The 14775-nt window shown below is 35.3% G+C and overlaps 1 protein-coding gene across 1 annotated transcript; it reads left to right on the top strand.

Moving 5' to 3' along the window:
• Positions 1–6413: 6413 nt before the first annotated feature.
• LOC137938582 (uncharacterized) lies at positions 6414–7082 on the top strand. Its single transcript, XM_068783531.1, has one exon. It carries the CDS (start codon positions 6414–6416, stop codon positions 7080–7082), a length of 669 nt encoding a protein of 222 aa, XP_068639632.1.
• Positions 7083–14775: the final 7693 nt, after the last annotated feature.

Here is a 14775-nt window from a genome sequence, read left to right as displayed (position 1 = left end):
TTGGATTGACTCTATTTGTATTAAATATGTGCTAATAAAGCAATTTTAATCTATATTTCATTTATGAGTTAGAAGCTACTTGAAACGATCTAGATAGTGGCATCTAGTTTCTAAAAAAATTAGTTGAATGTCTCCAAATTTGTTTTTTTTTTCTCCGAAGAAGAAGATTAATGCTCTAGATATGTTACAATTACATTGTGTACCTCAGTAAAAGAAAGTGGAGGTCTTAGAGCTTATTGGTGGATTCAATATACTTATGAATGGTACTAGGGTCAACTTCTCCTCAACTAGAAAATAATCTAAATATGTGAAAAAATAGTGTATATTTCGCAAGGTGTAAAAATATCTTCGTAGAAATGATCAAAACTTGTCGTGGAGATCATAATCATCATCCCTGTTAAAAATATCTTCGTAGAAATGATCAAAACTCGTCATGGAGATCATAATCATCATCCCTGTCATAATTTTTTTAACGATATACATTGTCGTAGAATGATAATGGGTGATCAATCATTTCTTGAAGAGATAGTTTCCCATTCTTGTCATCATCTACTTGAATTTCTCATAAAAATGTAAAAGTACCATTAGTACAGAACAAAAATAGAGGGAATAGACAAATTGAAAGAATTAAAGGGTCATCGACTTGATAAATTAGAACTTTGAATTGGTTCTTCAAAGCAAAAACAATTGATATAGCTTGAAATTACTTCCATTCATACCATTCATGTAAATAATTCAACTATATCTTTTCTTTTAAAGTAATATGGAGTAGGGTTCCTTACCTCATGCATCAGTTTCTCTGGGGTACATGTTATGGATGATTGGCTTGAATTCTTTTTTTTTTTACAAGAATTTGGGTTACAAATAAAAATATTAGGCTTCATAATTAAAAAAGAAAAAAGATAGTGTTTATAGGCAATTATGAAAACATACAGTAATTAGAGGAAGAGGAATAAGATGTAAAAGTTAATTGAAAATCAAAATTACAGAAGTGGAGTGATATATTTCATTACTTGTCTCCTTTTGTGTCAAACTTCACAAAATTTCCTTGTAGGTCGTTCTTTTCATTCTCCTCTTTATAGTCATCCCAGTACCCTCATAAGCTTGATCCACATAGCTTAGCCTCCCATCATGGTTTTGATCTAGTTCCCTATTGCATAGTATTTGAATTTTAGATAGAAAAAGGGATGCATGTAAGGAGAAATGGAGTAGAGTGTTTTTAGGACGAGAGAAAGCTATTCTTCAACCATATAGAACTGTAGGGTATATTAAAACAAAGTTACCACACTAGACATGTATCATTACTATAAGATCTCTTTTCTGGAGGATGATCCTCTCCCTTTTCTGTGCATGACATGGTTTTCACCTGGAGGCTTTGTGCTACTCCTAAATCAAATTCTTCATGTGGAGTGCTTGCCTAAATAAGGTCTTAATGGCAGATAACCTTTGGTGTTGCGGTAACATCTCAGTGGATCCTCTTTGCCCTCTCTGTGGATCAGAGGAGGAATAAGTTGGTCACCTCCTCCTCCTTTGCTCCTTTTCTTGGCAGGTCTGGCCCCATATCCTTTGGGGCATCAGGCTTCGATTTTGTTTACCTGAGGACCTGATCTTTGCTTGCTGGATGTTCTTGGGCACTGCCCTGCGTGGGACGGGGAAATTGAACAAAAAATAACCAAGATTGGGTTGGAAAAAAAAGCTGAAATAACCAAGATTTCAGTGTATTATCTTTCAAACTGACATTCCCTTGTATGCTAGATGGAGTGGTGCTATGGGGTTATTTTATAGAGTCATGAATTCAACTGATGATAACCTTTCCTTTCCATCTTTTGTTCATTATCTCTTTTGCCAATTCCTGTTCTTTTTTGGCAATTGGGCCAATGGGGATTCTAAAACTTGATTCACAGCAACATTACATGACAAAATGTTTATTTATACAACTATCTCTTAAAAAGCATTTACATGGCCAACTAGAGGGAATAAATAAATGGTGAAAGGAAGAATATCCAAAGAGAAAAGTGACCCAGCTAATAAATTCCCAGTGTCTTCTCTTTGTAAGTTATTATGTACTAGGGTAGCAATGAAACACATTTTGTAGACCTTCCAGTTTCTAAAAGCTTTTAAATTTATTATTATCCTACCACTTCTTTCTTTTGAGTTAAAGTTTGTTATTTTCTTTTGAAAGATGATGAGATTTCATTGGAAAGGAGAATTGCAAGAAAAAACTGCAGAGCCACCTACAGAGAGAAAAAAAGATAAAAAAAAATGGTCACAACATAGGTTTCTTTAAAAGGATGTTCTACTTTTAAAGAGTTGAATGACAGTTCGCATTCAGCCAATGACTATAGTAAAATCCCCTCGTTGATTTCATTTGCTTCTGTAGAATCAGCAGTACAGACCAGAGTTCTGTTAGAATAATGAACTTTGTTCTGCTGGTTAGATATTGTGCTTATATTTCTTTTTTTATGTGTTTGTGTGGCTCACTTTAAGTTGGAATTTTCTCGACCAAGAGTATTTGCAATCCTTCCCCTAGTTTTTGCTGTATCAGGCTAATGGCAGCTCAAGTTGTTCACATTTTCCAGCTCCCATTGTTGGTATTTTTCTAAGATGATATACCTTAACTGAAGATGAGATCAAGAGGTATTATTCTCTTTGTTAGCCAGATTAAAAAGGTATTAAGCTACTTGTGATAATTTCTTATTTTACTTTAATTTGGAGCTATGTTTTTGCAATGGATAGCCAAGACTTCAATAAGTGGGATTGAACTGAATCAGTACCATAGGGTCTGTGGTTGCCAAAGAGATAAGAGTAGTTTGGGGAAAGTGATGGGTGAAATAGTTTTATCATCTCTCCTTGAGAAAGTCATCAGTACCATAGGGTCTGTGCTTCCCAAAGAGATAAGAGTAGTTTGGGGAAAGTGAAGGGTGAAATAGTTTTATCATTTCTCCTTGAGAAAGTCGTCAGTACCATAGGGTCCGTGCTTGCAAATGAGATAAAGAGTAGTTTGGGGAAAGTGATGGGTGAAATAATTTTATCATATCTGCTTGAGAAAGTCATCAGTACCATAGGGTCTGTGCACCCTTTATCATATCTCCTGTGCTCAAAATCTGAGCTTATTTGTTACATGCTAATAGGGCAAGGTGAGAACTCCTCTTTTTTTTTTTCTTGCTTTTTTGTAGTTTGTATTTGTGCTTTAGTTAATTGTGTTCATACTATAGAAACAAGAAATGTGATATTATTTCTATGTTATGACATATATTCACTCGGTAGTAAAATCTTACCAAATAATTTATGTAAAAGATAGCAAAATATGAAGTGTTAATAAAAAATATTTTTAAAAAATATAAATAAAATTTATAAAATAGAACATAAAATTCAAATAATAAAAAAATATGAACAAAAAATTGAACATAAGAAAATGTTCTATTGAAAATTATGAAGAGGACAAAGTAAATTCAACCTATATAAAATTATATAAAAATAAGAATAAAAATAAAGGACATAGGCATTAAAATGTAAACCATTGATAGAAATAAATACTGATACATAACATAGATAAAGATACATATTATATATATAAAACAAATGGGTGGCTAGCATTGGCTGATGGGGAGGGAAGAGGAGAAAGATAAACCGGAAATGAAAGTGATGTTATACATTTCTCAATGAATTTAAATGATGAGGAGAGATATCCAAATTTTGTTGACAATGGCATAATTTTTATAAATAAAAATTCTAAAACAAAATAAATCAAATTATAAAAAATTTAAAGTTTTATCCAATTTAAAATAAAAGGAGATATATCCAATTTTGGTCGGCATTGGAAAATTTTATTAAGTCAGAGTATTTTTTACAACAATACAAACCTATTTATAGGTTGCAATTGATTAATTTGAATCCTTAATAAAAGATACAATTTTTTTTAATTTAAGAAATTTAAATCAATAAGTATTTTTTCTTGATTTTATGAAATCATGAGAATCAATCTCTTAATTGATTTGTCATTAATTTCCTAATTTCTTATATAATATAATTTTTCAATGTCGACCTAAATTATATACAACCAGATAGAAGCTGGTTTGAAGAATAAACAACTCAGAGAGTTGAAATTATTTTGGACACGGGAGGAGGCACGAGATGGATCCATAGATAAATACGTGCTTGAAAACCTCAAACCTCACATCAACTTGGAAGTATTAAAGTTGAGGAATTATCAGGGCACTTATCTACCAAGTTGGTTGTTGAATTTACTCTCTCATGATGTTGCGTCTAGAATATTGTCAGGAACTAGCATCCTTGCCAAAGGATTTGAAGAAACTCGGGTTTCTTGATTATTTGAGATTGAGGACTTGTCCTAAAATATCATCCCTACCAAAGTATGGGCTGCCCAAGTCTTTGAAGTTACTTAAGATAAACTTTATAAAACTGGAAAATTTTAAAGTTATAAATTAAATATAGAAACAACAAACAAAAAGATAAATAAAACAAAAGAAAAAAAATGAAGTCTTTGTTAAATAAAAAAATATATATAATTCTATTATGAAAGAAATACAATATATATGGAACCAATTATTTAATAATTATTAAACTAATAAAAAATAACGAATAAAAATAAAAATAAAACTGAAAATAAGTAATTACTATAATATAAAGAAATAAAATGAAATATAATCATTTATAAATTAATAAATAATATATATATTTTAAAATTAAAATAGGAAAGTAGAAATGAGAGAAGTATTAAAAGGAAATTAATTAAAAAATATAAACCTAATTTAAAATTTAATAAAATAAAAAAATAAATATTCAAAACAAAGAATTACAATAACAAAAGGAGAAGTAAACAAAAAATATAAATAAAAACAGAGAAATATTAGAATGAAATAAAAAAAGGAAGAATAACAGTAATCTATCTACATATAGTAAGAAAACATGAAAAAATATAATAATTATTTGTATAGAATATAATTGGAATAAAATAAACAAAAAGTCTAAATAGATAAATAGAATATATAATTGGTGGAGGGATTCCATTCGTACAAAGATTAAATGTAAATAAAAATTTATAAAATAGAGCATAAATTCAAATAATACAAAATTATGAACAAAAATAGAACATAAGAAAATGTTCTATAGAAAAATTATGAATAGGACAGAACAGATTGCTCTCACAATCATGGAGTACCCCTACAAAATTAATGGGAGCACAGAGCAGATTGCTCTCATACCTTGCGGGGTTTAAAAAAAATCAATTCCTTCCATGAGCATATATAATTTTTGAAACACTGGTCAATCTCAAATTGGAAAATGATGATAAAACACTGGTCAACAATACCCAGTAACAAAAACTGGTTTTTCAAGGAGAATCCTCAAGAAAATTTAAAATTTATCAAAAAGTTACAGGTGATGTTTATGTTAAGATTCACTCTGAGATTTCTTCACTTAAGGAGAAATCATGTAAATATTCTGTAAATCCGGTGATTGGGTAATCCCGTTAATCACTCATAATTCCTCCATGTATATTCTGTAAAACAGCTATTTAAGCCGATGATGTGAATGAGAAATTAAGATTGTAATTGAAGTATTATTTTTTACTTAGTATCAGAGCAAGATAATCCTTCTCCTTCTCGTTGCCGAAGAACAAAGCGAAAGCTCTGTCCTGTAGTCTCTCCCGTAGCCGAAGAACAGAGTTGCAACTCTGTCGCCGGAAAAAAAAAACACAGAGCAGGTATGCTCCGTGAACGAAGAAGACGCTATTTGCGGTTCTCTTCGGTTGTCGTTGTAACACAAAACCGCCGCCTCCTGAACTCCCGAAATCCGTCGACGAACCGCCGCCGAACCACCTTCCAGCGATCGGCACCAGCGTCACCGACGCAGAAGAAGAAGCCACACCGTCGACGCAGAAGACAAAGTTACGAAAAAAACAAAAAAAAAAGCTTCCGTTAACTTAGGTCCCGCATTTTATTTTTCTGGCGAGTCGCGACAATTTCTTGAACCGGACCGAAAACAGAGACTCGGACCACTTTTCTGACCGGACCGAAAATTGATACCCAATCCCGGTCAACCCATTTGGCAGACCAGACCTGACCAGTTTTCGGACCGGATCAGACCGAAAAAAATTTATTCAGAAAGAGGACCGGACCACAATCGGAGACCCAAATCGGGTCAACCTAGCAAACAGAAAACGGATCAGACCAGTATTTTTGGGTGATCATCACCAATCTACTGATATTTTTTTTCTTCATGTCGAAGGAATCAACACCGATTATTCATGTGCAATCCGAAAACTCTGGTTTACAACCAGCGTCACTCTTACCGAAGCCAACTATGATGTATGGTCCCAGATCATGGAGATACAAATTGCGGTACGAGAAAAACTCGAATATATTATGGGAAAAACACCATTTCCACAAGAAATGGATGCCACCTATGCGAAATGGTATGCTGAAAATCAAAAAGTCAAGGGGTGTTTGTTAACCTCTACGTCACCAGATATTATGAAGCACTATATTCGGCTGCGTACTGCACGCGAAATATGGAATGCTCTGGAAAAAGCTTTCTATGATGGGTCAGATGAATCACAATTAGTTTCATTGAATCAGAGAGCTTTCTCCACCAAACAGACTAGTCGCCCTTTATCAACGTATTATGGTGATCTTGTGAAAAATTTTCAAGAACTTGATCATTGTGACAGGATTATAATGAAAGATCCTGATGATGCTATTGCTTCTAGAAAATCCGTTGAAATATTGCGTGTTCATATTTTCTTAAACGGATTGGATGCAGAATTCGAACAAGTCTGTGGTGAAATTCTCAGAAAAGACCCGATATTGGATCTTAAAGAAGCATATGCTTATGTACGTCGTGACTCTGTTCGCAGAACCACTTTAAATAGTGAAGTTGATCTTGTTGAGACATCTGCAATGGTAGCACGTCGAGCTAAGCCTAAAACAGCTCGACCAACTGGTCCTAACTATGATCAAAATCGAACATCAGGATCTCAGAATCGTAGCTATGAGGTTGGAACAACCAAACCAGAGCGCATTGGTACTCACTGTGGTGAGACTGGGCATACAAAGTCATGATGTTATGAACTTATCGGGTATCCAGAATAGTGGGATCCTACCAAAGCGCCTCGCAAACGGAACTTCAAATCAAATAATCATGCTTCCGTTGTAGTAGCAGAACCTTGCACCTCTCACACAACTGAGGATGCATCAGTCTTAATCGCTACATCTGGTAAAGTTTATAATACTTCTGCTCCTAGTAGAAATAGTTAATGGATAATTGATTCTGGTGCTACTGATCATATGACCTTTGACAATCATCATGTTAAAAGTATGAAACCATCAGCACAACATATCGTATCTACAGAAAATGGTACTCCATCTCACGTTATTGGAGAAGGTTCTATTACTCTCACTGAAAATCTGAGTCTTAATTCTGTATTAGTTGTTCCAACCCTCAATCATAATCTATTATCAGTTGCTCAAATAACTCGTACTCTACATTGTATTGTGGTTTTTGGCCTAACTTTTGTGTTTTTAAGGACATTCGAACTCATAAGATAATTGGGTATGGTACTAGAAGGGGGAAACTCTATTACCTTGATCTGCAGCCAGAGAGTTTTCATCAGTTAGCCCAAGCATTCTCAATGAAGAATAAATCTGTAGATTCTGACATTTGGTTATGGCATAAACAGTTGGGTCATTCATCCTTTGGTTATTTAAAGAAATTGTTTCCTACACTTTTTGCAAAATTATCTATTTCAGATTTTAAGTGTGATGTATGTGAATTAGAGAAAAGCCATCGTGTTCCATTCCAAATAAGCATGAATAGGAGTCCAACACCTTTTATGATTATTCACTCTGATGTGTGGGGTCCAACAAATATAGCCTCTCTTAGTGATAAACGGTGGTTTGTTTATTTTATTGATGATCACACCCGTATGACTTGGATTTGTTTAATGAAGTAAAAAAGTGAAGTTAGTTCGTTGTTCAAACAATTTCACAGAATGATAATCACTCAATATCATTCTACAATACAAACTCTTCGAAGTGACAATGGTGGAGAATTTGTGAATCAAAGTTTCAAAGAATATCTAGATGATCATGGTATTACTCATCAACCTACTTATCTGTACACCCCTCAACAAAATGGGGTTGCAGAGCGAAAGAACCGCCACCTTCTTGAGGTTGTTCGTGCTTCCTTGTTTGAGGTTCATATGTCGGCTAGTTACTGGGGTGAAGCCATCACAACTGCAGCTTACCTTATCAATCGAATACCCTCGAGTGTGTTACAATTTAAGACTCCCTAGAGTGTTCTTCATAAAACCATAAGTTCACCTGCTATGCCGAATCTGCCACCTAAAGTTTTTGGGTGTGTAGCCTTTGTTCACCTCCATAAGTCATTGAGATATAAATTGGAACCCCGAGCTCTCAAGTGTGTTTTTGTTGGTTATGCTCAACATCAGAAAGGTTATCGTTGTTATCATCCTCCCTCTCGCAAATTGTATGTCACTCTTGATGTGGTATTTCACGAAGAAAACATGTATTATTCTACTCCCGAGTCTTCAATACAGGGGGAGAACATGATTGAATTGAAGACCCTTAATCATCATTTGGATTTCTTGGATACAGAAGTGGTCAATATTCAGATTATAGCTGTGGACATCAAAATGATACAAATGAGCATGATTCACAGGATGGAGAAAGACAAGACCAGATGGAAATAATGCAACTAGAGTCTCAGCTGCCATCTTCCCCCCTTCATAATGTACCGATGGATCAATTGCCTTCTGAGCCCGAGTCCATGTTTGAGCCTCAGGTAAGTTCCGAAACTCAACTAAGAGTGCTACCTCATCGAACCACAAGAGGAAAACCTAGAGTCAATTATGATCCTATTCTCACCTCTAAATCTCAGTATCCCATGCATAATTTTGTGTCTTATCATAGATTTTCAAAGGCAAATGAAGTATTTGTGAATCAATTATCTGCTATATCTATTCCTAATAGTGTGCAAGAAGCCTTGAAAGATCCTAAATGGAAAGAAGCCATGAATGAAGAAATGAGGTCCCTCCAAAAGAATTCAACACGGGAAGTGGTTGACCTACCTGTAGGAAAGACACCAGTTGGATGCAGGTGGGTATTTACCATTAAATATAAAGCCGATGACACCATTGAAAGGTTCAAAGCAAGGCTTGTCGCCAAAGGATATATTCAAACTTACGGGATCAATTATATGGAGACATTCACACTAGTGGCCAAAATCAACATTGTCCGGATTCTAATATCTCTGGCTGTGAATCTTGACTGGCCCTTATATCAGTTTGATGTAAAAAATGTATTTTTGCACGGAGATCTCCAAGAAGAAGAATATATGGAATTACCTCCTGGATGTATTATGCAAAACAAAGGATGTAAACAAGTATGTAAACTGAGGAAATCCCTATATGGTTTGAAGCAGTCCTCGAGGGCGTGGTTTGGAAGGTTCACAAATTTTATGAAATCTATCGGATACAAGCAAAACAACTCAGATCACACTCTCTTCCTGAAATATAACAAGGAGGCCATCACAACTCTTATTGTATATGTTGATGATATGATAGTAACTGGGAATGATCATTGCAAAGTCCTATTGCTAAAGTATTTGAAATGAAAGATCTTGGCTACGTAAAATATTTTCTTGGTATTGAAGTGTCCAGATCCAAGGAAGGAATTTTTCTATCGCAACGAAAATTTGCTTTGGATTTATTGAAGGAAACTGGTATGACAACATGTAGTTCAGTCAGTACTCCTATGGAAGAAAATCTGAAACTGGGAACACATTTAGATCAAGTCCCTGCTAACAAGGAGCGTTATCAGAGACTAGTTAGGAGGTTAATGTATCTTGCACATACCAGACCAGACTTAGCTTATGTACTAAGTGTGGTTAGTCAATTTATGCACTCTCCAAGTGAAGAACATATGAATGCCATCAACCGTATCCTGCGCTACTTGAAATCATCTCCAGGGAAAGGAATTTTATTTAAAAAGGGAGGTGACTTGAAAATTGAAGGTTATACCGATGCCGATTGGGCTGGGTCAATAGAAGATCGACGGTCTACATCTGGATACTTTACATTTGCAGGTGAAAATTTGGTCACTTGGAGAAGTAAGAAACAAGAGGTGGTGGCTAGATCGTTAGCTGAAGCTGAATACAGGGGAATGGCCAAGGCAATATGTGAATTATTATGGATCAAAAATCCGATACAAGAATTACATATTGAGCAGACAAGCCATATGAAATTATATTGTGACAATAAGGCAGCATGCGATATTGCCCACAACCCAGTCCAGCATGATAGAACTAAACATGTTGAAGTTGATAGACACTTTATTAAAGAAAAGTTAGAAGCAAGAATCATTGAAGTCCCTCATGTTCGATCTGAGGATCAGCTTGCCAATGTGCTAACCAAAGCAGTGTCTTACCGAACTTTTAACAAATGTCTTGACAAGTTGGGCATGAGTGATATCTATGCACCAACTTGAGGGGGAGTGTTAAGATTCACTCTGAGATTTCTTCCCTTAAGGAGAAATCATGTAAATATTCTGTAAATCCGGTGATTAGGTAATCCTTTTAATCACTCATAATTTTTCCATGCATATTCTGTAAAACGGCTATTTAAGCCGATGATGTGAATGAGAAATTAAGATTGTAATTGAAGTATTATTTTTTACTGTATATTCATAATGACAGACATTACAAGAAACGAAAGAGAAGGGAAGAGTCAAATACTAGTAAACGAGATGCTATGAAGAAGAAGGATTGACGCTGATAAACTGAAGAACAATGTCAAAATCGGCCTTTGATAGAACCTGTTTGTGAGGCATATATAGAAACAGGAAGGTCGGCAAGTTCTTATGGCTAAACACTCCATTCAAATCAACTGTTGCGAACATATTTATGACAGACAAATGATGAAAACTGAGCCATTTGAGGAATCACAAGTGATGGACTTTTCAGTACTGTTTGAGGAATCATAAGTGTTGAGCTCTCTTCTATTCTAATAGTTTTCTTCAGCTACTAATTCTGCAGAAAGGGGAAAAAGGATATGAAGAGATAGTAGAGGAAGGAATATGGTCGACTGGCTGAAGTAAACTCCGCCATTTTCAAACATAAGCCTAAACCACAACTTTTTCCCTGTACATGAATTGAACATTCGACGCAATAAACATGAAGATGACAAACAGGCTCATCTTCTTGGTTTGGGATCTGCTGTGCAAGAAAAACACGCTCAGGAATCGTTACATCGGTTTTTTTTTTTCTTCTCTTTTTCTTGTCGGAAGGAAATCTTCTTCTTCCCCTTCTCTTATGCGAGGTGACAAGAAATATTTCTTCCTATAGTAGGCAAGAGGATAGTGATAGAAATAAATACAGATACCGAGTGCAGATTAAAAAGGTATTATTAAAAAAAGTGATTAAATAAAAGCTACTTGTGATAATTTCTGATTTTACATTACTTTGGAGCCATGTTTTTACAAAGGATAGCCAAAGACTTCAAATAAGTGGGATTGAACTGAACTAGTAAAATCAGAAGCTTCAATAGTACTGGGTTTTGTCGCATTGAAAATCAATTTTCAGTTATACATGCTATATATGTTATAGATCACACCTGAATGAAGCAAAGAAATATTTCTGTTTCCACAAGTAATTAGTTGCAATTCTCAACATCTAATGATTTATTCTTTTGTATGAAATGAAACTGACCACATGAAGGCAACAAAAGATGCCATGCATTTCATCTATGGAGAGAAAATGGATTATATTCTTTTCCAATCTCAAGAAACTGTAAAGAATATATTCTTTTTAAGTTCAGTGAATCCTCTGTTATACATCCATTTGATTTCTTGTTTTTGTGTTGGAGGGTTTTGGTCTTGTAAAAAAGCATAGAAAACGTCAGAAAGGTTACTGAAAATTGTTCATGAACTTTGAAAAGTTTAGCTGAAGAAAAAGAAAAAATTAGATCTCCCAAAAGTTTAGCCGAAAGAGTGAAGCTTACTCTTATGCTTAAGTGTGGAACAATTTCTCATCTATTGGACCACATATATAGTAGAAGACCAACTACTCATGATTGGTTAAGGCTTTCTCTAATGTGAACCTCATGTATTTTTATGGTTGTTTTGTTTGAACAATAGTTTTTTCGGTCTCTCGGTTTTGTCGAGATTAGAAGACGGCGGCAGCGGGTGGCGACGGCACCAGGGACGTCAAGGGACAGTAAAAGTGACAGTAGAGGGTGTTAGACTTGATGTCTAATAATAATATAAACATCATAGAAAATAGATATTAAATCCTCCATAATTTCATTATCAAGAAAACCATACATATATCATAGAATTGAAATAAGAAGAATAAAGAGAGCGTACCTTTCATCTTGAAGAATATAAACAGAACTTGAAGTGCACAAGATAATCTTTTATACTTCGTTTACAAGTGATAAGCTTGCTCCCGTTCAGCTAGACTGGGTGTGCAAATAGCCTTAGCCTCACTTGTAAGACCATGGAGGAATTTATAGATCTCCAAAGGGTGTGGCACTTATGACTATTCATAAGGATACATCCCCTTAGGAGAGATACATCCCCTTAGGAGAGATACATCCTCTAAGGAAAGATACATCCCCTCAAGAGAGATACATCTCCTTATGCCCAAGGGATGTGTCCAATCAATGCACCCAATGAATCTACCTCTATAGGGGGATGTGCTGGCCATTATTCCCTATACTGAACATCTAATGACAACATCTAGAAGTGGGCCCCACGCCTCTAATATCATGGTAATTTTATTTTATAAATTATCTATTTGAAACCATAATGCTAACAAACTCCCACTTGGTTTCAAATCCATTTCAAATTCCGATTTTCGAAAAAAAACTTTGAAAATTAATTTTGACACATAAAACCATACCATGACCATAGGCATTACCTTAAACACTTTAATATACATGTGTAGTTAACCCGGGCCTACACAATATATATCTTAGATATCTAAGGCTGGGGAATAAACCAAATCCATACTTGTCAAATTTGCCAATTCAGCGGTCTCCGTTCATAGCATACTCGGACCTGAACTCAGGGTAAAGCTCTGTACCAGTTCGAGTATTAGCCACTAAGGTAACTGTGTCTAATCAGTACCATAGGCCTGAATAATTTAGACATCCAACCCAACCTTCCTATTGAGACCCTTCCGTATATACATACAGTATATACCTAATAAAAAAGTTGGACATCAAGGCATCTCACCATCCATAGCATACTCAGTACCTGAGGAGCTCAGGGTAAAGCTCTATACCAGCATGAGTATTAGCCGTAAAGGAAACTGTGCCTATGCAGTCCCATTGGCCTGGACAATTTCGAGACTCAACCGTCATTCCCTATTGAGACCCTCATATATACACGTACAAGTGCATACCTAATAGGGAAGCTGAATCTCATGGCATACACTGAGTACTCATATTATCACACAAAAGCATATGCATTTTGTCAAAATCATTCCATGGAATATAAATTACAATGTCATGACATACATAGTATTACAAATCATTGAGACCACAATACATACAAAACAATGTTCTCCCACTTGGTCTCATCAATTATAAACAAATCAAACCCATGTTCCCCACATGGAAAGTGAAACTGGTCACGGGAAGACACTTGGTTAGTGGATCAGCTAAGTTATCCGGAGAAGATATCTTATAAAGAACAACTTCCTCCTTCCTCAGCATGTCTCGTATGTAGTGGTATTTGCCTTCAATATGTTTAGCCTTGGAGTGACACTTCGGATCTTTCGTGATAGCAATAGCAGATTCATTATCACAAAAGAGAGGAATAGGTCGCTCCACACAGTCTACCACTAGAAGACTTCGCAAGAATTTGCGAAGATAGACAACTTCCCTTGTAGCTAAGTTCATAGCCACATATTCTGCCTCCATGGTTGATTGCGCGACACAATCTTGCTTCTTGCTTTTCCAAGAAATGGCACCTCCTCCAAACATAAAGATAAAACCAGAAGTAGATTTTCGAGTATCAACACATCCTTGATAATCTGAGTCGGAATAACCAACCAATTCCAACTTGTCCGCTTGATAAGTCAAAGCATATGACTTTGTTCTTTTTAGATAGCGCATTACCCATTTTACCCCTTCCCAGTGAGTGAAACCTGGATTAGCCTGAAACCGGCTAAGAATCCCAACAGCATAAGCAAGATCAGGTCTTGTACATAAAAGAGCATACATAAAACTCCCCACAGCAGAAGCGTATGGATACTTAGATTCGTCCAACTTATCTTTGAGGCGAGAAGGACAATCCACATGGCTCATCTTTTTAGTGTTATCATAAGGTACTTTACCTTGTATACAGTTAGACATGTGAAACCGATCCAGAAGAGTGTCGATATACTTCTCTTGAGACAAACTCAATTTTCGCAAAGATCTATCCCGTAGAATTTTAATGCCAAGAATATAAGAAGTTTCCCCAAGGTCTTTCATATCAAATGTCTGAAACAACCATGTCTTTATACCTTGGAGTAACTGAATATCATTCCCGGCTAATAAAATATCATCTACGTATAAAGTAAGAAAAGCAATGCCATCTCCCACTGTTTTTATATAAACACAGTGATCTTCTGGATTCTGAGTAAAACCATACGCTGTAATTGCTTTATTGAACTTGATGTTCCATAATCTTGAGGCTTGTTTGAAACCGTAAATAGACTTGTCCAACTTACACACTTTTGCTTCAGTTC

The sequence above is a fragment of the Aristolochia californica genome, unplaced genomic scaffold, assembly GCF_029961685.1.
Source record: "Aristolochia californica isolate CCGP_79_NKW_82.1479 unplaced genomic scaffold, dmAriCali1.0.hap1 SCAF_8, whole genome shotgun sequence".
NCBI classification, from domain to species: Eukaryota; Viridiplantae; Streptophyta; class Magnoliopsida; order Piperales; family Aristolochiaceae; genus Aristolochia; species Aristolochia californica.
The sequence above is the reverse complement of the archived record's forward strand: the minus strand, read 5'-3'. Positions and strand labels throughout refer to the sequence as shown.